We start from the raw sequence: 27945 nt of genomic DNA, 5'->3' as shown, positions 1-27945 counted from the left end.
CGCAGGGCGGCACGGCTCGGCTCAGCTCGGTTCGAGGGAGCCTCCCTGCGCGGCTGCCGCTCCCGGCCGTGCCGGGCCCCGCTGTCCCGGCCGGGTGCGGCGGCGTCTCCCCCGCGGCGGGGCCCGTTCCATCCCGTTCCATCCCCATCCCATCCCGTCCCATCCCGTCCCGCTCCCCGTGCCGGGCCGGGCAGCGGTGAGGGCAGCGCGGTCGCAGCCATGTCGCACGGGGCGCGAGTGATCCGCACCGGGGTCAGCAGCGGGGGGCCCGCGGCCCCGCCGCCCGTCACCGTCGCCTCCTCCTCGGCGGGCTCGGACGCGGAGCTCATGGACGGCGGCTATTTCCGCTCCTGCGCCGGCATGCTGAAGGTGGCCCAGATGGTAAGGGGCGAGCGGGGCGGGGGCCGCTGCCGGGGCTCCTCGGGGCCCTGGCAGCCCGCGGGAATGGCGCTCATCCCTGCCGGACGGCTCCCGGGCGGGCAGCGCCGTCGGGCAGTGCCGGGGCCGCGGCTCCGCGCGGGTTTGGCCCCTCAGGCAGCTCCCGGCGGGACGAAAACCCCACGTTCCTCTGGCAGAGCGAAGCTTTGCCGTCTGTCGGAAGCTGCCTTTGCCTCTTCCTAAGGCAGCAATGAGCTCTTCTGACCGGACGGACGTGTACGAGCCCAAAGTAGCAGTGTTAACTTTTTGCCACTGACAGCGATAGCACCGCGATGCGATGGCACATCTCCGTGGTGTGGGTAAGCTCTTAGGGGGCAGCGGGGCCCCGTGGCAGTGCCCACAGCGGTGTGGTGCAGGTGGGCACCGCAGCTGAGGCTGCAGCTCCTGCTGGCTCCGTGCCCTGCAGGGACCCGGTGACACGGGGAGGCATGTGGGAGATGCATGGCTGAAATTCAAAAGCTGTCGATGGTGGAGCGCTGCCAGGATTTGAGCTGATGCCTTAAGTCAGTGCAGGAAATTCAGCTCCATGCAGATGTGGAGAAGATTAACAGATGGATAAGCTCTTTCTCATTTTTATGGCCCATAATTATCCGTGGGGTGATTTGTCAGCTTAATTACAGTAATGGCAGTGATAATACCCAGGAAAGAGCACGAAAGACATCAGGTACAGATACTTCCACACGTACATTTTCATCCTGCAAAAACTTGTGCCTTGACAGTTTTATTCTGGAGTTGTTGCCTTCGTCTTTTGTAAGCTCCCAATGCCTTCTTTCCCTATGTCTGTATTTGTCCAGTAATTTTTTTAAAGTTGTGTAGATTATTAGCACCCAGATTTCTGAACTGACATTTGAAGTTAAGATTCATTAAGTTCTGAGTACTAATAGCAAATCCTCAGGTTTCTCTTTAAAAGCTGTCCAGTTTCTTCCAGTTTGTAACTGGTTGTCAGAAATGACCCTCAGTAGCAGGAGATGAAGTTGACCATGACTGACCATGGCTGCCTCTACCTGCTGAGCATCTGCCCTGCACTCGTGAGACCTTGGAGCTGTCCCTCACTATGAATTCTGTGCAGTAGGAACACAAAGAGTTGTCTGCTGCCTTCTTCTGGCTTGGGTTCTTCCCAAGCCACTGAGTGGACCTGGGGAATCTTTGCAGGAGACAAGTGAGCATGTGTCTACATTGCAAGTGAACCTGTAGCCCTAAAACAGTAGACTTGTGCTCTGCTGATAAGCTGAAAGTCTATCTGCTTTCACCACTGTGGAAAGAACAGTTCCTTTTATGGACTAGAAATAACTCATCCTCCCTGCCCTCCATCCTGCCCGGGTGTCTCTCCAGCTCTGAGGAGTGGCTCCTAAAGCTGCCACAGCATGGTTATTGGTGCTGTAATGTCAGTTTCTGGTGTGCGTATTAAGTGCCTGCATTCTTTACATGCTTTACATATTTTCATGTGCTGGATGTAAATCTGTCTAATTTTATGTAATGCTTCACATACTTTGCATAAAGTCATATTTTATCAATGCTGTTCAATCTAAAATTCATCCAAATTTAAGCAAGTGGCTTTCTGTGGTGACTTTAACAGAAGTTAAAATAATCTGAATTATTTTTCCTTGCACTCTTTCAGTTTCACCTTCTTATGCTTTTCATCTTGCCTGTAAACATCAGTAGGAGTTACCTCAGGTATTCAAGGAACTTTGGGCAAACGAACTCCTTGCAACACCACATATCACAATAGCACCTTCTCAAGTAATTCCGTAAGAAAACCAAATGTTTGTGCTGTAGCATGTAGAAATAACCATGATACATTACTTCTAGATATTCTCCTGCACCCAATAAAATAGGGAGAGCTAAATATTTTCTCAATTCTCTTTTATCTCTTCTCAGACAGTATTTATACCTACAGCTCAATTTGTATGAGCATTCATTTCTCCTAGTACAAAATGTTGGCAGTAACTTTTTGTGGTGAAGATTTCTTCATGCTTAATCTGTAAACATCCCTGCACTAGTCTAGGTGTGGCTGTAGTCTTACTGAGAAGCAGAACCCTTACACTGGCAAAGGGAAAAGGTAAAGTCATTTGGGTTAGATATATATCACATTAAATTGTGTGCTGGGCCTCTGAGTGGTTGTGGTTGTGAAGAGGAAACGTTACAAGTTTTGTTTTCTCTTTCTTCCTCAGTCCCCTTTACCAAGAAGTAGAGGATGTGATAGAGGGCAGGAAAGAACATTTCATAATTAACTGTAGTGTTAAGGGCTTTTTGCTGTGCTTGCAAGCTAAAACACCCCAATGATTGTATGTATATATGACCCCAATGATTGTATGTATATGTGAGTGACATGAATCTAATAGATGACGACAACATGCTGTGGAAATCATAGAAAGAAAATAGAAGATAATGTTACAGTTGTTCTGCTGTAAGACAGGACTGAAACTCAGGATTATTGAAGAGCTTGGGCAGCCTGAATTGTTGCTAATTTTGGGTGTTACCAGTGCTTTCTCTTGAAATTCTGGGTGCTGTAGTGTCTAGCATAGAATGAAATTAAGAATAAAAAAGTGTTTCTTTCCTGTAAACCTACACAAGTTCCTTAACTTTTTTTGCTAGAGAATTTATTTAACCTGGCAGAATGAATATAGCTTTGAAAAGACAGTGTATTTTATGCATTGACTTCATGGCCTGGGGAATAGTCTATAAAATATGTTGAAAATAAAATGAAGGAGAAAATATAGTTATGCAGACTTGTGTATTTTGTGGCAGTAAAACAATTTGAAAGCTGCTTTTCCATATGTGACTGTTACTAACCTTAGTTGGGGCTCTTTTCAAAATCCAGTCTGAACTGACATTCTGATTTTAACAGGAAATTGCAAAGTATTTCAACATCTAACTTACTCCAGCTTGTTTAACTTGATGTTGTTAATACTGCTTTTGCTTTTTCTTTCCTTTCCTTCTCTTTTTTTTTTCTTTTTTTTTTTTTTTTGGTATTTGCTGTTTTGCCAAGACCTCTTAGGGATACCTGGAGGATCCCACTGTGGCCACCTTGGTTCTGTAGCAGCAGTGTCCTAAGCAAGTGTGTGAGCGGGTGTGTGTCAGTGTGCACAATACACTTAGACCAGAGAAACTGACTTGAATGACTTGAATTTTTGCCAGCTTGCCAAAATTGACACAAGTGGCACTCTCCAGCATTCTGCATGAGCTGTGCTGGTTTGGTTGAGGCACATTTGCTTTGTGTCCTTGCTACTGCTGGCTTGTTTTATTATAAGCCTTTGTAGGAGCCTCTGCTGCTTAGCTTGGCAAGTTCTCAGTAGATGGGTTCTTGGGAGTTTTTTGAGGCATCCCATTAGGGCCAGTAATATGAATGTGCATTTGTATTGTCACCAGGATGGCTCGACTCCAGCGTTGATAGGTTGAAAAATTTGGTTCCACCCAATTTGTGCTGGAGCCCTCATGTGCTTTTTATATTTTTACAGCTGAAGTCTGGAGGATGCCACTGATGCTGTACGAGGTCCTGCTTCCAGCAGAGCCCACGTTAGAGAGGGGAGCCTGTGTAGGAGTCCCCCTCTCCTAGGCACTGGTAGGAGTGACTGTATCACCCGTGTGAAGTGTCTGGAGCAGAGCTTAGCAGGAGTGTGACCATACAGGCTGAAGAGAGAAAAGAGCTGGGAGCTCACGTGTAGGAGAGCCATCATGGCACAGCACATGCCTGTGTAGGTCTTTCAGGCTTCTCAAACTGTTGTCAGACCACTCCTTCCTCCTGAGAGGTGCAGAGTGACCCATGGCTGCCTTTGGTTCTCTTTCACCTCCCCCAGGTTGGGCCAAGATATCTTTGGTCACAGTTCAGACTGAACAATGACACCACTGTTGCTGTTACAGCTCTGTGAGAGTAAGCACAGCCTCAGAACACAGGGTCTTTTAAGCTAAAACCAGTGCTGATTCTGTCAGCTCAATATGAGCCATCAGTTTCACAAGACAGAAAACAAGAAAATCAAAATTACCTTCTCAAGGCTGAAGAAAAGATTTACAAACAACTGTAATGTGAAAAAAGGATAAGCTTAATAAAAGTTGACAGTAATGTCATTTTAACTTGCTAAAAATGCTAAAGCAATAGCTGAATCTTTTCTACAGAGTATCTATTTAATTTCCAAAGTATGCCTTGACAAAAGCAATGACATACTTGACAAGTGAATGGCCAACAGGACAGTCTGTAATTCTGAGCAACTTTGAAGTGTGCTGAAACCTCTCTGGGTTATTTGTATACTAACATATAGTTGCATCATAGCATTCAAGAGAATATTAATTCATCTAACACTGAAGGCTAGAGAATGCTGGTAGTTAGGTTGCTGTAGCCAAGCTCCATTTCTGAATGTGTTTCCAAATTTACTGGGGAGCTATATTCAGAAGAATTTAAAGTGTGAAAAAAACCCCAAATCTGTTAGTGCAAAAAACAATTCCTGATCAAAATCACTGATGCAAGAAAAAGAAATTCACAAAAACAAGTGCTGCTTAGAATTATTTGAGAGCTACTCAGTCTTTTAGCTTGATCTTGAGACTGAAACATCTTTCTGTCCAAGGAGGTGATTGAAGTAAAACATCTAATTCTGTGCAGCAGTGTGTCAGTGACATGATTTTGCCTCTACGATTATAAAGCTGCTCAGTCAGAAGAGAGGCATTCTGGTGATATGCAGAGGTGCTGAAATTGTAAACCTGTCTGTGAGTTCTGTGTAGACTGTGCTTTCTAGGGGATTGTGGAAAATCACCCCAAAAATCTGCAAGATAAACTACTGGTTGAGCAATGAGACACATTTTCAGAGGCCAAGGTCAGAGCTGTTGTAGCTGCTCATTATTTTTGTTGTTCTGCTGGAAACTGCAGTAAAAGGACCTTGCTGGGCATGCTGAACAAAGAGAGAGAAAAAAAATTATCTGAGCCTTAGATGGCTCCAAAGTAATATGGAGCACTTGAGTAAGGAATGTCCAAGCTTAGTAATTAAGCCCAGTAGGACTGGGAGGTCCTGTTATTTCCCCTCTGAGAACACCAAAGCTGGCTGCCTCAGCCAGTGGTGTTTTTAACATGCTGCTGCTCTGGGTGGCCAATTTTTCTCTCCAGGTGTTTGCGCAAGAGCTGGAAGAGAAAACACTGTGTTCTCTGCAAGGAGTCCTTGCTGGTAGGCTGACACACTTTTATTTGGTGATGTGAAATTCCACAAGCAACACCATTCTAAGGAATTTTCCCCTTCTGTCTCGTCTCCATGCAGCTGCAGTGATGCAGGTGTCCACCAGGTTTCACAGTACCAGGGAACTAATGGAGCTTTACTTCAGCTCTCTGGTTTTCTTTTTCCAGAAATGTTTTTAGGGAGCAGTGCAGCCATAGAGGCTACTGTCGACAAGAACAAGTGTCTGGCATGGAAGGGCAGGAAATACATAAGCTTGAAGTGGTACCATGTGTTTTAAACCATAAGCTGAGAATGTAGTCCTTTTGCTTTTTCTCTTGGGCAGGGGAAGGTTTTGTACCATCTGTTTTAATTTCTATCTGCCTTTTTCAGGGAAAAAAAATAAACTTGTAATTTTTCTGCTGTCAAAACTGCTCTAGAAGGCTAAAAAAATCAACTCCAAGGCTATTATAGACATTATTAAACACTAGGATATTTCTGCTCTGAATGTATCAGTGAATGTTTTATTTTTTACTTATTAAAAGAGGCTTTCTAAAAGCTCAAAGTTGGAGCCATCTTTCATCGCTTATTTGGTTCATCCACTAGGATTTGTTGCAATACATTCATTAGCAATCTCTGTGCATGTAGAGGGATTCTTTCTGTTGAGGTGATTAAACAGGGATCAGCAAATAACATTTTCTGAAATTACAAAAAAAGGGAAACGAAGCATAGAAATTTACCACATCACCTGAGACATGTTTAGTATGCCTGAAAGAGCAGAGTGAAATATTGGCAGTGGTTTCTTAGCACATTTGTTTTATGGGAAGTTACATTTTAAGGTGGTGTTTAAAAATCTTAGCTCACATGGTGTCTGTGGATAACAAGATGTGGTGGAAAAATGTGGATTCTTACTGCTCTGCACCTTCCTTTTAAGAAGCACAAGAGCAGTGTGTGTTCCCTGTCCTCCCTTTGTTTGGAGATGGTGTCCCTTTGAACGTCTTCCTCTCCTGCCACAGAGTGACAGACACCAGGGGATCCCTTGTTTACAAGTTCAGTCTCCATCTGCTCAGAGCCTCTACATGACAGAGAGCATCCTTCACTGGGCCCCAGGACTGCAGGGGCTGGGACAATTTGTTGTGTCTCACTGAGATCCAGTAGAAGCCATCAGTGAGAGAAGCACACCTGACCCTGAGGCTCAGGTACCTGCTCTGCATTACTGGGGCATTGTTCCCCAAAGCCAGACAGTGTTTCCTTCTATGAGTAAGTGTTTCCTCCACTGCCCTCCCTTGGGAGTCCCTGTGAGGTGTTCACTCAGTCCTGTGGCTGAGCTGTCCCCTTTGTGCTGTTGTCATATCGTATGTGCTGTGGCTTTGTCCTCCTATTTTGTGGTCATATGTAAAGTATACAGCAGCCAGAAATTGCTATTTTCTGTACACAAGGCTCAGCCTCTGAAGCTGCTGTGATTTCCCTTCACCCACCTGTAAGCTTCCTCTCCTTTGTGTAACTGAGATTGTTAAAGGGGTCATTGTGGCTGAAACTACTCCTTGGCCTGTGATGATGGTCATTTGATGAATGTAATGGCAAGGACCGATGTGCCTGACTGGTCAAAGCTAGGTGGCTGCAGCTTTCAAAGCCAAAACAAACCTGGCTGCTGTTCCTGCAACAATAGCAGCAGCTGCAGTGCTTAGGGCTTCCTCTTCTGCTCACAGCTTCCCTTAAGGAAAATGGAAGTATGATGATGAGAAAACTGAGAAGCTGCTTCAGGAGGAATTTTCTTATAATATTTTTGGCAGTTTGTTGTTTTGTTTCTGTTTTTTAGGAGTACCATTAATGAGTTCAAGACACAAGTGCTGACAGCTGGGCAAAATGTATGCTGTAAACATGAGGTGACCATCAGCAGATGCAGAACTGCAGACTGACTTGGCCTATTTTCCTTGAGTCTGTAGTCATGCTCTGCAAGAGCTCTTTGTTTGGCAAAAGCACAGTCCCCACTTGCTGCTTCTCACCTGCTGGCTTGTTGAGCCTTTTGGCAATTGCTTGAGTATCCAACTTCCCAGCAGACACAGGAGTGTTGTCCCAGCCTGTTGGAGAGGCCTGTCAGTCTCCAGGCACTCACTGAAAGCTGTCAGCTGCAGGAGTGCCATGGGGGAAACTCATCTATTCTCATTTTTCCCCCTCTTTCATTGTCCTTCACTTCTCTGACACCTTGCTAAGCATCAAGTATTCACACTTAAAAAAAGTTGTTCTTGGGTATGCGAACACCCACACTGATCCAGCAGCCAGGCTGTGATGATGCCAGTTCATCTGGGCATCATCTTGATGTTTTCTGGAACTCTCTCCTGTGCTTTCCTGATGACAATCATGATATGCCAGCACAGCTAACAGCGTGGACTTGGTGCTGTAAATGAGTCCTCCTCTTATTCAAGGACACCTCACTCAAGGCTCCTGTTTCCATGGCTTAGCAAAGCCCTTGCTGGAGATGATAGATAACAACTTTTTAGCTGCTGTCTGTGACTGCCAGATGTCGGTGTGGTGATCTCTGAGGCAGGGAGAGATATGGCAGGTGTCAACTGAAGATCTGAACCAGTCAAGCAGTAAATGCCTCAGACAGTGAGAAGGGGCTGTGTTGTGAGCAGCATCTCTAAGGGGGAGTGATGAGCAGATTGCTCGCTGAGGGCTGGCATGAGACACCACTGAGCTGTTCACATGGTATCCCTTGATCTCAGCAACAACTTCCAGGAAGATGAGATTGCTGTTTGTTTTTTCAGGCATCTAATTTGATAGCTTAACTAGAGTGATCATTGCCCTGGGGTACTGGTTTTTGTGTTGTATGTTCCTATCTTAGTTTTAACTGGCTCTGTGCTGCTAGATACGTTATTGGATATCCAGAATATGGTGGAAACTTTGCTGCCTGTAAATATACACAATGTACCCTGGGCTTCCAGCAGCCAGACAGTCTGAACCAGGCTTGGTTGGCCAGCCAGTGTGGGCTCCTTCTCTGTAGGTGGTATTGCCATGCACAGTTGATGGATCCATTTTTATACAGCCATGAACTTTATCTACAAGAGCTCTATATCTCACAGGTATGGATTAAGCTCTTTCTATATTGTGTATCACTGTCAATTTGGGACTTCACTTTGAGGCTTTTTAATGGGCAATACAAACAAGCCAAGCAATATATCTGAGAATGGTTCAGAGTGGTGGTTTCAGAGGTGCCTGGTTCCTGCAAGCAGTTTGTCTTCCCACCCAGCAAGAAGGAAGTATGGCAGGTGAGCTGGGCAGTCTCCTGCACTCCTTCTCCACTTGCACAAACCTACCCACACTGTTGCCTCTTCTCCTGTCCTTCTGTCTGACTTTCAGGATTACCAGATGGAGAGAATGGCTGATGTGGCTCTCCAGGAGGATCTAGATGTTGGAAGTGCTTGGCTTGCAGAAGACAGAAGTATCAATCACAGCTTGCTGTGCAATTTTTGAATCTGGAGAGATTTGGTTTTACAAATTCCCCTCATTTTTGGCTGCTGTCACCAGATACTCCAGTGTCTCCTAGAGGAGTCTGGAGATTCAAGTATCTTACAATGTTTTTTACTTCCTGTAGTCTTTTGAGATGGTTTAGAGATTCTCCCTACTTTGCAAGATAGATGATCTTCTACAGGGGTGTGAACTACAGCAGCAGCCATGTGCATATGTTTTTTTTTCAGCAATAAGGTAGTATTCTGTTGCCTGCACAGAGATTTAATTCCTTATTAATAAATAAACAAGCTACAAAGTGCAGGGTTCTCCTGGCTTTGTCCACAGTAGTATTTTCAGTTGTTGCAGGTGGCACTTCTTTGAAAGTTAGAGGGAAAGCAGCTGTGTTTCCCAGAGCTGGAACCTTGCTAGGGCATTTGCTGTATTAAAATTTCTGTTCCTATCCTTTGCAGACATGCTAGCAGTCAGCTGTGCCATTAATAGTGTTGTGCAGTGGATTCTATGTGTTTGGAGAATTGTTTGTAACTTGCATTATGCCACTTGTGCAATGTTACTCAGTTGCTGCAATACTTTGAGGGTCATGTGTGCAGCTTTTTTGCAGATTGGAAAAGCTTGCTGATAGTGCTTTCACAGTTGGAATGTTTTAAATTTAAGTTGAATTTTAAACGAACTGGAGAGAAGTAGAAATAAAATTCGGAGGTTGTTGTGGGTAACAAGCTTTTCTTTTTTTCACTAATTCCCTGCCTGATGGGGATGAAGCATATTGTTTGCCGTGTGACTGTGAAGTCCTCAGCTTTCAGTAAATAGCATGCAGGATTGTGTGGTGCCTTTCAGTGTGTGCAGGCAGCTGTGGGATTGAGGCAGGGAGCTAGTTCAGCTGGCAGTGGTGGGATTGAAGTCCTGCATGCCCTGTGATCAGTGGCAGGCAGGACTTAATTGCAGCTAGTCATTACCAAGAATTGCCTTTTTAATGATTATGGCTAACACCCTGCATCAAGGGCTCTTTAATAATGTCCTTCATATGCTGGTTCTGGGATTACCCCACACCCTTTTCTGCCACTGAGGCCTGGGCCTGAGCAGATAGATAACTTCTTATTAATAGATATAGAACACCACTTGCTTGTACTTAGGATTGTCTTCTTATCTGTCTTGTAGACGGTCAGAATAAGATTATTTTGCCTTTTCTCACCCTTCCACCATTTTTATCTTCAATAAATAGCCTGTGGATGGTGGTGCACAAGAGAAGTGACTTATCAGAGGCCAGGCAGCCTCCTTATTTTAGCAAAGCAGCCAGACAAGAAGGAAATCTGCCCAGACGCAGGGGCTGAGAGATGATTGTGCAACCAAAGACTCACTGCTTCACAGAGCCATGCACTTGCAGGCAGCTGATTTCATCTGCCATTAATGAAGGTTCAAATGGACTGTGCCTTTTATCTTCTTTTTCTAGAAGGGGTTTACAACTCTCATTTCCAACACTGCCCAGGAAGAAGAAAATCTCATTTACAGCAGCAGTCAACGCTGCTGCTTAAATTAGCTGAACCAGTCTTGCCTGAGCTACAGCTGTAACCTTGATCTGTACTTTGCTCATCTTTCTGATTTGGGAAGCTGTTAAAAAATTATTTTACTCCATCCAGAAGTATGTACTTAATATGTGGGTGTTGCTTCACTGTGTTGAGGTGTAACATTTGGAAATGTACAGCTGTAATCAGTGACATTTCTCCAGGGCACAGTTATCCTGATTGGCTCTCGTAGGGATGGAAAATTCCATTTACTATCTTGGCTGGTGTCACAAGCTGGAAACTTTGACATTTTTTCGTTCAAATACAAAAAGCATTTAGCTCTTATATTAAAAAAAAAAAAGGCTGTGATGAAACTGCATGAGAGTCAGTGCTGACAAATTTGCAAACACAGTTTCTGTACAATTGCTTCCATTAAAACTTGGGTAAGTTTTAAGATAGCGGAAATCAAACAGGTTTTATCAATTTTATGAATAGTTCTCAGGGTCCTCCTCTTTTCAGATTCAGGAGGAGGGACATTAAAGCAGTACAAAGGTTCATCAGTCCTTCAGCAAGTACAGTGGGTGAAAAAGAAAAGCACTTTCAGGTATTACCAACAGGAAACTGGTGAGCCAAAGCTGCTGCCTACAGTATTTGTGCAGGTGTAGCACTATGCTGAATCCTGCCTCCTGACATTTTTCCCCTGAATGGTGCTAATTTTTGTTTAGCTAATTTCAATACGTGCCCTGATGCAAGAGAGCAGGAGAGATAGTTAGGAAACATTAAAAGAGGGAGTTGGGGTGCATTGTTATGTATAGAGGGAAATTTGGAATGGGAAAGAATTAGAGATACAAAAGGAGAAGAAATATGGAGTGTAATGGAGGGAAAGAAGAGGAAAGGGGAATATGGAGCAGAAAAAAAAAGGAAAGGAAACAGCAGAAACAAAAAGTTGTCTCTTCTTATGTGAGGATATAGTGGAGGGGAAAAGTCAAGGAAAAAATACTCTGAGAAACATGAGGATGTGGTTATACATTGCATGGCAAAGTAATTAAATGAAAAGATAACACAGAGCTGGATTATACATGAGGATGTGTATGTCCTGGTATTATGGTAAAACTTTGAGATAAGAGTTATAGTGTTCCTCTGTAACTGGGCACCTTGAGGCAATTTTGCTTCTTATTAATGTTATCTTTCTTCCTGAAGTTAGGTTGGCATTTCACATCTTATTTCTATACAGAGAAAGAAAATTATTATCCAGCGCTTAAAGTTACGTGGTCAGATAGCAGTTTCACCCTGGCAATTCAGTACATCATCCTGGAATTTTTAAAAAAACATAGTCTGTGTCTTTCTGCAATGAAGTTTTTAATGTTGTTCTTTGTACTACCACAGCAGCTAGAAATCCAGATAAGAGGTAGGCCACATGCAGTGAGTTAACCCCAGCCAGCAGCCAAACACCCAGCCAGCCTCTCACTCACTGCCCTCACCTGCAGGATGGGGAGAAAACAGAAGAAAGGTAAAAAGACCCATGGATCAAGATAATGGCAGTTTTATAAGGAAAGCAAAAGCTGCACACACAGGCAAAGCTGTACATTCTTCCATTAGTCTGTTCAAGGCCAGGCTGGATGGGTGGTCTAGTTGAAGGTGCCTCTGCCCATGGTGGGAGGCTGGGAATAGATGGTCTTTAAGGTCCCTTCCAGCCCAAAACATCCTGTGAGTCTACGATTGTGTACATAATCATTGCTTGGGAAGAGAAATGCCATAACCTAAAATATTCCCCCTGAAACCTCCTCGTCTTGAGCCTTTATCACTGAACACATCATCATATGGGCTGGAAAATCCCATTGCTCAGCTGGAGCCAGCTGGCATTGCCAATGTCTTGCCCACTTGTGGTCATGCTTTGGGATGAGGGGAGGGAGAAGAGAGGCAGGAACTCTTGTGGCTGTGTGAGACCAGTTCAGCGGCAGTGGAAGCACTGATAGGTTATCAGCACGTTTTAACCACAGAAAGCCCAGCCCCTGTGAGCTGCTGTGAGGGCAGCTTGTGACACACCCACACAGGGCATCGCCACTGTGCAGGGTGATGTCCCACTCTCACAGTAGGAAAGGGCAGCCTGTGCTCCACTGGCAGAGTAGTGCAAGAACAGGGGTGGCTGAGAATGTGCAGTACTGGACAGTCAGGGATGGTCAAGAGGATGAGCAGCAAAGCAGTCCTGGCATTAAAGATTGGAAAACAGTTTATTTGCAATGTCTTGTGCATGGTGTGCTTTCTGAATCACTGCTCACTGTTGGTTTTAAGTAAATAAATGACACACAGGAAGTAAATACTAATTTCCATTTTAGAGTGAGCTAGGACTCTCATTTTTGTTTGTCTTGTTTGCTGAGGTAGCAACTCAAAGCAATTCTCAGAAAGTGAACCTTTTCCTCCTTTTGCTTGTTGTGTGGCTTCCTCCTTGGATGATTTTCATGCCTGCTTGTCTGTTACATATGTGATCTGTTGATTGTCCATTTGGGGTTTTTGGAGAGGGGAGCAGGGAGCAAAAGGATACGGGTATCTTGGTATGGTTTTGGGGGATTTTGTATTGTCTTTTTTTGTCTCTTTGCTTGTTGGGTATTTTTAGTGAGCATCTGTTTTCATTCACTCTGTAAAGGAAAACAGCCATCTTGCCCTAGACATTTATTAGCAGTCCTCAAAATTTTCACCTTTATTTTACATGTCTGAAGTGTTTTGAAGGTGCCAAACTTTAGCACAATGCATGTGAAGTTTCTATTAGTCCTCATTTGGTGACTGGAGGAGCAGAAGTGGTGAAATACATGATTTACTGAAGTTCAGACAGAAACAGGGTTACAAAACTGGGGTCAGAATTCAAGAGTCAGTGACTTACAATTTCTCCCTTATTGTGTCAGTGCTTGCCTGTGGAAATGGGCCTCTCATCCTCAGAACATTAGACTTTCCTTTAAGAGTAGGTTCTTGTCAGTTTTGGAGATCATGTGGGATTTATGTTTGTGCAGGTAGCTGTGTCTGTGGAAAATTTAGTTCTCTCCAAATGTTACAGAAGAATTTGGTATTGGCAATAAAGCCAGAGCTTTATTTATGACATCCATTATAGCAGGACGGTAGAAAAAGATCATACAAAGCACTTGCACAGATTGATTCCTGGGTTATAAAATTGTTCTGTGGTCAGATAAGCTACAATCTTCTACCACATGAGCAGAAAATGCTTTGTGGTGCCAGCTGGCTTGTAGGTGCATGTAGAGCAAAACAAGTCCTTGCCTTTGTTACCCTCAGGGCACTAGTGAAGAAAATTGTACGTGTAATCTCTGCACTGGTGGGAGCACTCCTGCCTGCCCCTTCCTTGGAGCAGGAGGGTCTCTGTTAAGTTCTTTGAACTTTCTGACTTGGCCTGGCCTCTTCCCTCTGTGCTGGTGCACTCCAGCAGCAAGTGTTGGTGCAGGAGAGCCCAGCCCATTAATCCTGAGGGACAGGCAGCTCTTGGGCAGTGTTACTGGTGGCCTCTGACCAGTGACAGGACTGGGAGCCACAGGGGGACCCAGCCAGCAGAGGGGCTGAGGGTTTGGCTGGCTTGCTCTGGGTCTCAGTATCGTGCCCAGCCCGCTCCCACGTGGACAGGCTGTTTGGAGCCAGGCTTTCTCTGCAACCTGATTGCGTTTGCAGGACTGCATTCACCCAGGAGTGAGCGTGGGGAGTTAGAGGTGGAATTCAAACAATCTAAAATCAGGAGTACAACAGCATCTGGGCCTAATGCCATGGAGTTTTTCTCCAGTATGCATTTGCCTTAGGAGTAATTGGAAGTTGGATCTTCCTTCTGTATATAATTTCTTCTTAATACGAAGGCATGATTCCTCTCCTTTCATTAAGAAGGTGTTGAATTTTCCAGCAGTGGAAGATTCACTTCCTTGAAGTCTTGATACACATTTTCTTTGTTTTTTACTGAGTGTAATAATGACCAGTGGACTCCAGATGCTCATCCTTTGTCAGGGACAAGAAGAAAGAAGGAGGAAACCAGCTGATTTTTAAAAAGAAACAGCATTTCCAGGGAACGCTTCCAGAAGCATTTTATAGCACAGAGGAGGAGAATGTATCCCTCTTGTCCAGTCTTTCCCTATCTTCTCTAGCCTGAGAGATGCAAAAGGAAAGTGTGCCATTCTGAGAAGATTGATGTAATATCTATGGGCAGGAAGGAAGATCCAGGGAATTACAGGTTTGTCAGCTTCACCTCAGTCCCTTGGGAGATTATGAAAAAAATCCACTTAGAAAGCATTTCCAAACACATGAAGGGCAAGAAGGTGATCAGGAGTAGTCAACATGGATTTACAAAGGGGAAATGATGCTTGACCAGCCTTACTGCTTTTTGTAATGAGGTGTCTAGCTTGGTGGACAAGGGAAGAGTGATGGATGTGGTTTACCTTGATCTTGGTAGGGTTCTAGTCTCCCATAACATCCTCACAGACAAGCTGACAGGGTATGGGTTAGACAAGTGGGCAGTGAGATGGATTTAAAACTGAACAACCCAGCCCAGAAGGTTGTGTTCAGTGGTACAAGGTCCAGTTGGAGACCAGTCACTAGTGGTGTACCTCAGGGGTCCATACTGGGACCAGCACTGTTCCACATCTTCATTAATGACCTGCATGATGATGCAGAGTGCACTCCTGAGAAGTTTGTAGGTGATGAAAAACCTGGGAGGAGTGGCTGATGAGCCAGGGGGTTGTGCTGCCATAGAGAGGGACCTTGGCAGTCTGGAGAGAAAGGAGTCTCATCAAGTTCCACACAGAGAAATGCCAAGTCCTGTATCTGGAGGTATTTGAGGGTAAGCCCCTGCACCAGTACAGGATGGAGGTTGGAAAGCAGCTCTCCAGAGAAGACCTTGGAATCTTAGGGGTCAACACGATGACCAGGAGCCAACCATGCTTTTGTGGTGACAGTGGCCAACAACTTCCTGGGCTGCTTTAGGAAGAAGACCACATTGGGAAAGAAAAACTTGTGTTTCATTTTTTTGGTAGATCTGAGTTAACTTCTAATCACAACAGGGTTTAGGCTTGGGAAGGTATGTCAGTGCCATTCAAGAGGCAGATTGTGAGGATGTGGTTACCTCATCTTCAGCTCCAAGTAGGGAAGAGAATGCAGGTTCTGTAAAAATCTTGCAGGCTCTGTTATGTCTTTTCTGTCTTCTTAGTGCTGACTGCCTTTAGCTCACATTGCCTTGACTGCAAGATAGTTCCTGATCTATACCAGTGTCCCTAAACGTGCTTCATGACTAATTTCAAATATCTGGTTCAAAGGAGAATCAAGAAGTGGGATCATTTAAGCTGACTGACTTCTATGAAACAGAGTAAATGTGGAACTTTATTTAAATCCAGAAATCCCTCCTTGGGGTTGGTTAATACATATGGTCTTTATTTTGTTCTCAGAAACCAGAAAGCACTTAGATAATAGTACCTTGCAATGTGTCCCTCACCCCTTTTGTAATGCAGGTCTGGAGCCCAGGTGTATATTGTGGAGCCCACCAAAATCTTCTCATGAGATTGACCATCACTTGGCCTCTACTTGTGGTCACACTGGCTTGCTGGCTATGGGTTACCTCTGTGTTGCTGTCATGACCTGTGAAGTGCTATATTGAAATGGAAATAGCAGTGCTCTGATTTTTTTTGTGCCTCCAGTTTTTATTTTCAGGGTGTATAAACATGCTCCCCTGAGCACAGATGCATAAAGAACACTCATAACATTTGATCACTTCAGTGCTTTGCCATTCGTTTCTCTCTCTCTCTCTGTGCCACAGACTGACTTTTGAGATAGATGTGCAACTATATCCCAGACAGTTACATATTTATCACTTTATCACTCAGTTCTCTGGAAACCAGGATCCCAGGGGAAAAAAAGGTACAGTCATCACCTGGTATATCATGATAACCCAGTATCTGGTGAAGGAACTTCAATATTTGCCATTTTCAAAGAACAAGTGATATTGTGTGGCTCTGTAACTTGTATTTGTTAGCATTCTTTTTTTTAAACAGGTGTGTTTTAAACTCTGACTGTATCTGCAGGCAATAGAGTGTGGCAGATGGGGTACAGCTTTATATAAAGTTGTTGAGAGGGTCCCCTCTGCACCTGTCCTGTGAAACTGAATCATGTGCCTATGAACAAGGACACTCTTTAGAAATCTCATGTTGCAAGATTTATGCTAAGAAAGTAAATCTTTGAAAGAAGTATCTCTTGCCATGCAGTGGTTTCTTTCTGTCTGTGTGCTGAGGCACATCTAAATTCAAAGAAGGGAGAATCTTTACTAATTGGATTTGGAGTTGTTTTAGTCATGAAGAACTGTTGAAGTGGAAAGCATGTTTGTTCAAATCCACAGTTCTGCCCTGTCAGGAGTTGAGCAGATTCTTCATTGGTACTATGTAGCTTCTTATTTCTGAGGATTATGACACCTCAGATGTACTTTCTGTCCTTGGATGACTCACATTCTTCTTTATGCTTCTCAGTTTTTATACCTTTTAACGGAAAAGAAAAATACTGCTATGTTTCCATGAAATTGAAAGAACTGGGTCCAGCTCAAAGTAAAGGTTATTTTCTAGTGCTTTTTATTATTTGAATGGTGGTTGTATTTCAAGAGTCCAATCCTTCTCCTAGTTCTGTGTCCACTGTAAAAAAATCTGCTAAAGTTAATTGTTCACGTATTAAATGAGCCAGTGGGCAGATTTAATATTTCTGTGAACTAACATTTCCTTCTTGATTTTTATAGTGTAATTGAAAATGGGAACTGATTGTTGTGAAGACACATAAATAAGGGAAACTTCTTCTAGCCTTTGGTGGTTAGAGAATGTTGTCCTCATCCCACCTTTATCCAAGAGCAAGGCTCAGTGCTTGCTGTGACTTGTTGTTGAGTCCTCCTGTAGAATAAAATTTCATTAAATTTTAGTTTTAAATTATGGAAATAATAGCTGTGTCTTGCATCACTAAGAGTGTGCTCCTCGCTTATGGGGTAAATTATCTCCTTCTGACTGTTCAGGTTAAGTTATTTTTATTATTATTTAAGTTAATATTATTATTCAGTGGCTAAGTCAGATGACTCTGCTTAACTGACATTAGGATTCAGAGAGCAGGGCTCACTTACAGGGCTAATATCAGCTCCTTGGACTGCCACAGTAAATTTAATGGAGCTGGACCAGGTCTGACAACAGCTCAGCCAATGGTGTGGGAAGGAATCTGGAGCACTGGCTTTTTTCTCTGAAGCCAGCGTTTGAGGTGGTTCACTGTCAAGACATTGATGTGGCTGCTTGGAAGGAGTTTGGTGAAGGTGGCAGGTCCTTGTGAGGTTTGTACATACAGACCCTCTGGTTGCCCTTGTACACACATGTATTTAGCCTGGCCACTCAGAACTGAGCAGGTGAAACTGGGCTAACACTTAGGGAGAATCTAAGCTATGCTGCTTGGGCGTTGGGGTTGGGTTTTTTCTCTTTTAATCTTAATTAAATTGTTCTGATAATGAATGCAGTTGTTTAGGAGTTTGGAAGATGAGTATGCAGGAAAGGATGGTGCACTCTTGAAGTGCTGGCTTCCTCAGATAGTTAATGTCTAGGAGAAACACTTAAAATGTGAATCATTACAGCTTCTGGCTGACTCTGGATGAACTAAAAATTACAGCGGCTGAAAGCATGCATTGACTGAGTCTGTAATAAAGAAATATTTTAGTATATTCTTGGTAGATTTATTCTGATCACCAGGTTAGCCAGGCTGCTGGAAGCAGCTAGATTAGTAAAATAAACAAGTAGCTTTAGATTAAAGAAAAAAAGGAAATAACTTTTGTCCTTAGCATGCCTACAGCTGAAAGAAGTTGTACAATAATGCTTTATAGTTTTATGTGGCAGTGTTAACTTATAAAACTTTTGAGGGTGAGGTGAATTAAATCAGTTCCTCCAAATGTTTGTAGTATTTTCTCTGATACTGCCTTACAGTCCACTAATACTCCTGCTCTGTAGGTGGCAGAAAAGGAAGAGTAAAACTGTTAGCTTAGTCCTCCGACTGTGCATGTGAGAAATGTCACTAAACAAAAGTGAAGGATACGTGTTCATGGACACCTCAATTTTCACAGCTTTCAGTGGACTCCTTCTGAAAGTCTCTGGGCTTCAGATGCTTCAGTCACTGGTGCAACTCCAGGCATCCAGTTCCATTTCTCTATTTGGCACTTCTTCTGTTGTACATAGAGACATCTTCAAGTTGAGTTCTTCAGGCTGAAACTGCTGTTTTCCTTCTGGCCACTGCCCCTTTCACCAGGGGGTTGCTTCTACTCATTTATCAGCTAATTATAAAACCTTATTATTATGCTTGTTGCTTTGTCCTCCATTTTTGTTGCTTTGTCCTCCATTTGGTTGGGACCATCCCATTTACATTAGATACTTGTATTTTGTTTCTAAGTGCCATTTTGTTGTGCTTAAAATCATCTCCACGACCCTCCGAGCACAACAGTGAACACCTTGAATGTGCTTTTTGTCTTCCAGATCTCACTGCTGATTGGATTCATCAGCGTGAATAATTCTCCATGGACAGATTACAGTGCATACAGCTTCTTTCAGATTGTCACCATGTGCGACTTGGTTATGATTTTGTTCTTCTACATCATGCACATTTTCAGAGTCTACAGGAAGCTGACTTGTGTTAGCTGGCCACTGGCGGTAAGCCTGGGTTCCTCTCCTCTCTTGGGGCTTGATGGGACTTTCTCAGTCCATTCCCTTGTGCTGTCTCACAAAGATAGGCTGTCTTTCACTCAATTCTTTTTTGTCTTGTATGCAAATCCTTTTGTTGCTTGTATTCAGTTCAGCAGATTGTGTAATTGTAGGACTTTCGGCTAATTTGGATTTGATTCTGCCCTCCTTTACACAGACGTAAATCTGGATTTACTATATGGAAGGCAATAATTTTATTAAGAGGCAATCGAAAGGAAGCCACTGATCATCAAACCTTCAGCAGATGGGTCCTAGCTCAGGTCGTTTATAGCAGCTCAGGGATTGCTAAATTACCAAATCATAGCATTAGAATTCATGTACTACATCCTGTCCCAAAATAAAGTCTGTGAGTGCTATTTAAATCAAATGTGCCTCTTTTTGGTATGGTTTTAGGTAACTTAAACAATAGCAAAAAATAGTAGCCTCAGCCTGATTGCCACAGCCTGGCCACTCCTGGGATATCCTGCAGGATGTTCCTGCCTCATTCCCACATTTCCCATACACATCCATCTCTCATATCCTAGCAGAGAACCCACAGGCTGCACCAAAACTGAGAGACCTGAACTTCCTCAATAGCTCTGGCTCAGGTCAGCTAACAGAAGAGTTCCACATCCTGGTGTGGGATGATGGATTTGAACAACCTCTTAGAACATGCCTCCCTTACATGTGTTAGTTCCACTGAAGAAGGACCAAAGGAGTGGGGAAAACCAACTGGAGGGATAGAGAGGAATTTTTAAACCCAAGAAATTTAAACCCAAGGTGGTGGTTAATGGAAGCTATGTAAGTAATTTACAGATCTAGGACAACAGTTTGTCCATCCATCCACTTATAACCAGAGAGAAAAATTTAATTTTCTTTTTCTTTTTAGATGAAGAATATGGTTAGACTTTTTTTTTTTCAAATGTGTGCCACCACTATCTGTTTCTAAAGGTACTTATTTATCTAGAGATAGTACAGATGCAGGGATTGAAATAAAGGAGTGAAGTAAAGTAATAAACGACAGTTTTGCAGAGCAGCATTTGATGTGTGCATTTCTGTAACAGGTCTGTGCTATTTTTGCCTCTGCATGGGCTGCTTCTGGGTTTTGTTTTTTTTTTTGTTCTGTGTTTAATTATTCCTCAGCGTTCCAGAGTTTAAGGCACTGAAGTTTGTGGCTGCTCAGCTTTAGAAAGCTTTATAGGATATGATGCTTGAACATTGGTGCTCTGTTACAAAACAAACAACCTCATTTTCAGTCACATTTAGGTATCTTTGGAACAGAAGAGGAAGACGTGAGAGAGTCTGGGAAACTAGAGCTAGCATTTGGATCAGTTTCCTGGCAGGATCTTTACATTGCAATCAGGGGTGTGATTTGCAGCCAGTAAAGCTGAAGTGGTTCAAGAGGTTGTTCATTGCTGACACCTTTTAAAGCTTGGAAGTATTTCTCCAGAGGGGCACTCTTCCGGCCCTGCCAGGGGTTGGTTTTCCACCTAATGTGGCCTTTGATGACTCTGTTGCAGCTTTGCCCATCCCTTGGATTCCTGTAAAGTAGTAGCCTGTGTACACTGCTTTATTTGATGTCTCTAAGGAGGCAATGGCATGTCCCATTTGCCTGCTGTGTCATGGGCTAGTCAGAGAAGCCTCCTCGTGCATATAATTTATTCTGGCAAATGCAAGGGTTGACATTTTGATTACCCGAAACAAGTTTACAAATTAGGAAAGTAACTTGTGGTCATAGAACCTACTTTGCAGGAAAAATCCTCCTCAGCTGCTTTTAGGACCTGAGCAAATGAAACTGGTATGGTAGACTGTTCATCTTCTGGGCTTTCCATGGAAAATTTCCTTTTGGGACTATATTCTATCTTCTGGTTTGAGACAGAATCTCTCTTCTCCTCCCCTCTCCTCTCGTTTGCTTGGCTCATGCTGGTAGTGCAATGCAGATAAAGGAAGCAGATATCCACCTGCCCCACCCCACCATGCACAAGAAACAACCCATGTTCAGTGTCCAAACACCTGTACTGGTTGTCATAAGCTTTGTAGGGATTCAAAACCGAAATCCACAGATACCCCTTGCTTGTAACAAGGTAAAATTGACTCCTGGACTGATACTTATCACACCAGAGAAGAGTTTAAATGTGGTACCTTAGTCCTCTCTCAGAAAACCCCATGGCATCATGCTTTACTGCAGATGTGCTTTTTGAGCCTTCCCTCCCTTCCCTCTCTTCCCTGTGGTTTCCAATCTCAGTTGATGTAAGTTTTTGTAAATGCAGCAGTAAATCCAGTGCTAACTTCCTAAGATTATCAGAAGTAGGAGCATTTGGTTTCCCACTTTTGCCATTTCATATAGGCTAGAGAAGTATGTCCTTAAGGCTCCTTCCTCCAGAACCACCTCTTTAGGTAAGGTGCATGCTTGATGCAATGAAGTAATTTATTGGGCTGAACTGAAAGGATTGCATCCAACCCAGTAAGTAAATCCTATTCTAGTCACATTGGTAGACCCAAACTGTTATTTTTTGAACAGAAACTGAGGTTTGGTATAAAATCCATTCACAAGGCGAGTTGCTGGGTTTTTGGTTTTTGCTTTGTTTTGCTTTGCCTTTTTTTTTTTTCCTTGTTGGCTATGTTTTATCCTCTGGGTTTGAGTCATGTCTGCTGACTTACTTTCTTTCTGAGATGTATCAAAATGCTTTGCAGATATGTTTCCCTTCTGATGCATGGTGTGCTTGTCTTTGCAGGAGTTTCTTCATTACTTAATTGGTACACTTCTGCTTCTCATTGGATCGATTGTAGCAGCAGCCAAGAGTTACAATATAACTGGACTTGTGGCTGGAGCGGTAAGACTGTGTTTATTAGGCTTGACACTTTTAAAATTGCAATATATATTAATTAGGGCATTGGAAATCTATCACTTGTACCTCTGTTTTCTTACAGACTTGCCTTACTTATGTCTTGGTTGGGTGAACAACCTTCTAGCTCATTTCAGTGAACGTTCTGTAGCACAGTGCCAACAAAAATATTTTGTTGTCAGATGCTGGACTCACCACTAGAGTTGGTATTTGTACTGCCAGAGCGTTGAAACCAAAGGTTTCTGCTTTAACTCACAGGAGCTAATATGTTTAGGTGAAGAATTAAGACAATTAACTTTTGACAAAAGACTGTTGTAGCAGCTGGAAATTACCTAAAGGACTCCTCCCCTCCCCTTTTTGGCTTTCAATGCTCCCTGCTCCTGAACAGAGCCCTGTTCAAGGTAATTCCTCCTGAGCTAAAACCCACTGAGGCTTTGAGCTGACTTCTGGCAGGTGCTCTCTGCTTCTCTTGGCTGGAAGGCTTTACAGAGAGAGGCATGACTTCCAAGTGTGGGTGACAGTATTTTCACAGCAGCAGGACCTGAAATACAACTCCTCCAGAATAAAGAATTACTTTCAGAAACTTAGTCCTGACGGTGCAAACAGATGAGGAGACCTACCTGACTTGTTTATTTGGCAGACAGAGGGGAAAGACTTGTTTGAATGGGGCAGTAAAAGAGCAGTAATCAGAGGTGCTAGAAACAGTCTTTTCTTTGTTGCAGAATCCTCCTGAGAGGTTTAGAACTTGACATTCCATGCTGCTGTCCAGCTCTTTCTCCCTCCTTGTGCATGACTCTCAGTCTATCTTTCAGTTTTGACAAGACATAAGCTGCTATTATACTACAGAAACTTCTGGGTTTTTTAATCTTTTGTCAGAGTGGCGTAAAAAACTCCACTATTTTTTGGGTCTGTTAATCCCATAGAATGTGTAGCTGAATATACAAAAGTGTCCATACATGCATGGAATATGTGTCATCTAATGCTGCATAAGTATTTGTGGTTTGTTTGTTTTCTCATCCAGACTTTCGGGTTCCTGGCTACAATACTTTGTGTTATAAGCATGTGGTCATCCTACAAGGTTTCGTGCATCACACAGTCAACAAGTAAGTATCGTGCTTAGTAACTGCCAGAATGCTTCCCAAAATGAATATTTATATTTTCTGGCACAGGGCTGTGTCTACCTGGAAGAATCTGTTAATGCCCTGGTTGTTGTGACTCAGAATTACTCTAAAAGCAATAATTCCAAATTTTCTGTCATCACTAACGTTGTCACAGCTACTGACAGCTGTTAACAAATAACTACAAGAGCAAAATAACTTGCTTCTAGCAAATAGTGAACATAGCAATGCTTTCTTTTCTCCCTCCCCCACCCCTCACCAAAAGGTTTTCAGTGTGTTGCTTAATAAATTGGATGAATTTGTTTGTGGCAACACAAGTGACACTTGTCTTCCTTTTCAAAGATGCATCTGTGTGACTCCATCACCTGTGCAAGACGTCTGCCTTACAAAACAGGATACCAAAGAGGAGTGTCCACTACTGAGGAGAGAGCCGTGGGTATTTTGTTACTAGCCTGGACAAGCTGGTAGCTTTGGAAGATCTACTTGAATTCCTATGCAAAACAATGTTGTGAACCAAAGTTTTTTTGCTCCCCCCACCCAAAGAAGTTTATAATGGAGAATCTGCTTGTTTCAGAGAAAGACATCTTCTAACTCTCAAGCTGGGCTATGACATTTCCAGCTATTTGCAATAAGTGTTATTTAAAACTCATTTGGACAGTCATTTGGTTCTCTCAGAGGGATGGAAAAATTCCTTCTGATTTCCTCCATCTGTTTACACAGGGGAAATCCTGCTAATTCCTACCTGATTCTTAACTTCCAAGGATTATACGTTAACAAATGAACAGTTACAAACTAATTTGTGCCTGGATAAGCTGACTCAAGCCTTTGTTACCTCTTTCTATCAGAATTGTGGACTTTTTCTAACATCAGCTCAGCCAGCATCAAAAATTATGAACTGTAACTTGAAAACATCATTGCAAGCACTTCCTCCTACAGTACACGATGAAATCAGGGATTTTCTCCATGAATTTTTAGCAAAGATTATTCTTTTAAAATTCCCTTGCCAAATACAGGAAAATATGTGCCCAAGAACATATATTTAATATTTTATGGGGTCTTTTTTTTCCCTCCTTTTCATAGTAAGACCACTTCTTTAGAAAATTTCTATGCATTTGCTATAAATTATTCACTTTGTAATCTAACAGTGTTTATGGAAAGCCCATTGTGAATGGAGCAATGTGCTTCTTTCTCTCTCTTACATGTGGTATTGTCACTTCCTCTGCCTCAGCTGGAATCTGTGCTCCTGGGAACTCCGCCCAGAGCCTGGACAGACAGAACAGTTCAGTTTTGTCCAACCTGATATCATAACGAAATTCTATGCAACTTCAGTGCTGAGACAATGCCTTCTTGGCACCTTTGTCTTTCCTTTTGTAATCAATCTCTGGTGAGCTGGGAGTTCTTTGCAGGAAAAAAGGAAGCATGGGCCTCTCTTCCTCTTTGGTGCTTCTATCATGGCTAGCTGTGACGTAGAACTCAGTTTATTCTGTCAGGATAACTGCATGATGGTGCAGCAGCAGTTGGGTTTATACAATTTACTAGGGACAGTCTGAAGGAAAAAGCATTTTCTGGCCTCCTATATATTTTTCTATTTGTCTGAAATTGTGCATCAATACTGCTAAGTAATTTAGTGGTTCTCTCAGAAAATTCTTTTTGTGCCTCATGGCAGGTCAACATATATTGCTATTCGTTGCCACCTTTTTTTCCTCTCAGAAAATTCTTTTTGTGCCTCATGGCAGGTCAACATAATGCTATTCGTTGCCACCTTTTTTTTCCATCTAATATATGTATCTTTACTTTGAATTTATTTTTAATTCTGACAACAGAAAATTGGCCAACTGCTAAAATGTCAAAAATGTTGAGTAAGTAAATGAAAATAGATAACTTGAAGAGGTAAGAATCTCCCTCCTCATGGTGCACAGTTTCTGTGATTCTTTTTTTGCTATTTCTTTTCAAAAGAAAAGAAATGTCCTGTTTAGAGCAACACAGAGCAGCAAACAATTCAAAAGGACAAGATTCTGGTTTTAGTGGATGAAGGTACATACATTCACTCCAAGATAAAGTGCTTCAATATTCATGCAGAGGATTATTCAACTAAACTATATAACAACAGGCAGGTATATTCTTACTAATTTCATATTGGCTATTTCTTATTTTTCTACAATGTTCAACTTCTGCCCCCTACCTTCAGATGATGTCTTTGTGTTTAGTCAGGAATGAGCCATTTTTTTCTTTTTAACAACCAGAACTGAGCATAGCTCAAAGGCTCTCTACCTTAAGAGAACAAACATTCTTCTCAGCTGGGAATCCATTGTCAGCAGTGTCAGTGGTAGCTCAGCCTTCCTTGTGCTACCATCACAGGACCAGTCAAATGGCCTTATGTGACAAGAAACTTCATTCTGGGCACTTTGAGGGAAAATACCTGCAGAAGAAGGTACTCTCTCACACACACACACATATGCATGTGTGTCTAATTTTTTGCAACAAGGGTGCTTGATCACCATTCCTCCTGCCAAGACTGACTTTCAGTTTTTGGAAACCAGCACTCTGACTTTAATTTGGACTGATATGACAGATGTTTAAGGATGCAACCTCTCCTGTTCCCCTAGAAGAGAAGACTGTGTTATTGCTCCCTCACCTCCTGAGGTATCACTGAGATTGACAGTAGGAACCTTCCACAAGCATTAAGCCCACTTGGCAGTCCTGTGGCAAGCAGTGTTCTGCTGCAGACAGTGTGAATGCAGCTGAGGCCTCAGCGCTGCCCTGGCAGTGGGGACAAGCACCTGCTAAGGATTGGGGCTGGGGCCTGAGCTTGCTCTGCAGAAAAGGCTGTTTCCACTTTCTCCTGGAACCATGCCCCCTCTCCTGGCACTGTACTAACTTTTTTTTCAGCCTCTCACATCACTCTGGCACTTGTCACCATATGGAGAAAAAAAAAAGTCAAGGGGAATTTCATGCAGTCTAACAACCAAAGAATTTCTGAACTATGTTCTGTGATCATCCAAAGAATATGTTTTGCTGTAAGTGCACTTGCTTATACAGACCAAGAGATGTAAGTTACCAGTTCCCTTTTGGGTTTGTGCCTACTGACAGGGCTACAATATTCCTGCAGCTTTGGCTGTTGTGACAGTGCTGGGTCCACAGACCCACCAGATGCTCCTAATCAGGATGCTCTCAGGCTGGAAGACTGACATCTCTGCTGCCAAAGTTTCCTTGCTTTCCCCAAATCCTCCTTGTGAAGCATGTCTACCAAGAAAAGCACAGATTTTCTGTTATCAGCAGCTCCATCGGGGCTTGCTGAATGACAGTTCCGTCTGGCAGGGAATTCAACACCTCTCTGCTGTACCTCTGCCAGCAAAAGTGTTTTAAGTCTCCTTCAGTGTCAACCTGGTTCTGAAAGCTCCATCTGTCTGCAACTTTGTCAAATATGGGATTCCAGCTGTTTTAGAAATAAACTCTGTTAGCTGTTTGGGTGATGTGGAGAATCAGACTGTTGTCCTGGTCATTTTTTCCCTTCCTCGACCACAGCAGTGGCTTTCTCTCAGGAGAGTATCGGAATACATCCTGTAACTGGAGCAAAATAGGTAAGAGACACAGAAATGGCTCTCCAATGGAGATAGTTGGATGTGCTCCAACTATCCCACCCAAAAGTTGTCCATCCTCTTCAGCTCCAGGATGAGTGTAGTTTATCCTTAGAGCTAACACAAAGTTTGACATTCAGTTTTTACTGAAAAATTAAAATGTAAATGTTGGGAAAAGAAAATTGGTAGTACAAACTGTTTCATACTGTGAAAAAACCGAAACCTCATGTTTGAGCTCTGGGGACTTTTGTCATATAGAAACCAGGAAAATGAGAAGGGGAAATGAAACTTTTAAAAAAGAGGAAGTGTGGCTTTGAAAATCTTGAGGACCACAGTGCTGGATGAAGACACTGCAGGTTATGTGGCCTTGCACAAATAACTTGCACAATTTTCTGTTGCTGAGAATTGGTTGCACTGTTTGGAAACTGTTCACTATGTGGGGTTTAAAGGGGGCAGCAGGACACCAGGATAATGGTAACTTGTAAGGAAGTGTGTGTGTGGTGGTGTCGAATGATGTTCCATGGAAGAGGACTAGGAGCTTTCTAGGACAAAAAGGAGCAGGAGAGAAGGAGGATCAGGTGCAAACATCCGTAGAAAGCTTATGAGGGGAAACTAATGTGAGTGCCTTGTGCACTAACAGAAGTGGTGGCAGATATTAACACAGTTTCTGTGCTGGTTATTAAAGGGCAGATCTGCCTGGAGTGACAGAGAAATCTCTTTACTGCTTGCCTGCACTTTATACTCTGTGTCTGGGATTTTCCTGTTCTGCTGAAGCTGTGGGGGGATGCACAGGCTGTGGAACATGGCATCAAGTTGCCATATGCTCTGTCCTGCTTCACTTACAATTGCTGTGGGCTCCACTGTGCTTAGAGACAGCACGGAGCCACATGGTGCTGCTGAGGCTCTGTGCTGGCCAGGGGCCTTGGCCATCCCTGCAGCTTGGGCAAAGTATGGACCTGCTTTCAGACTGAGTGCCATCAGAAAGCCAAGGAAAGCTGGATTTATGTATCTCTGGGCCCTGCTGGGCATCCTGGAGGTGCTGCTGGTTGTGTGAGCCAGGGAGAAGTGGGGACCAGAGAAAGGGAGGCCCACATCCTGTTCTTTCTGCCTGCAGAGGTTTACACACATAGCAGGAGAGAGCCCTCACCA

General features: G+C 43.2%; 1 protein-coding gene across 1 annotated transcript; it reads left to right on the top strand.

Moving 5' to 3' along the window:
* The first annotated feature begins 159 nt into the window (after positions 1–159).
* CMTM7 (CKLF like MARVEL transmembrane domain containing 7) lies at positions 160–26703 on the top strand. Its single transcript, XM_039711553.1, has 6 exons — positions 160–381; positions 19051–19224; positions 21990–22088; positions 23122–23203; positions 23561–24884; positions 24955–26703. Exons 1-5 carry the CDS (start codon positions 220–222, stop codon positions 23572–23574), a joined length of 531 nt encoding a protein of 176 aa, XP_039567487.1. The 5' UTR covers positions 160–219; the 3' UTR covers positions 23575–24884; positions 24955–26703.
* The last annotated feature ends 1242 nt before the right edge of the window (positions 26704–27945 follow it).

This window comes from Passer montanus, unplaced genomic scaffold, assembly GCF_014805655.1.
Source record: "Passer montanus isolate IOZ18808 unplaced genomic scaffold, ASM1480565v1 scaffold10, whole genome shotgun sequence".
In the NCBI taxonomy this organism is placed as follows: Eukaryota; Metazoa; Chordata; class Aves; order Passeriformes; family Passeridae; genus Passer; species Passer montanus.
Note: the sequence above shows the minus strand (reverse complement) of the source record. Positions and strands in the feature narration are given on the sequence as shown.

What these genes read in the sequence shown, in the direction of transcription:
- CMTM7 (XM_039711553.1), top strand. Translation starts at nt 220, where the DNA reads ATGTCGCACGGGGCGCGAGTGATCCGCACCGGGGTCAGCAGCGGGGGG. An exon ending in TGCTGAAGGTGGCCCAGATG is followed by an intron (nt 382 to 19,050) that starts GTAAGGGGCGAG and finishes TTTGTCTTCCAG; the next exon opens with ATCTCACTGCTGATTGGATT. An exon ending in GTGTTAGCTGGCCACTGGCG is followed by an intron (nt 19,225 to 21,989) that starts GTAAGCCTGGGT and finishes TTGTCTTTGCAG; the next exon opens with GAGTTTCTTCATTACTTAAT.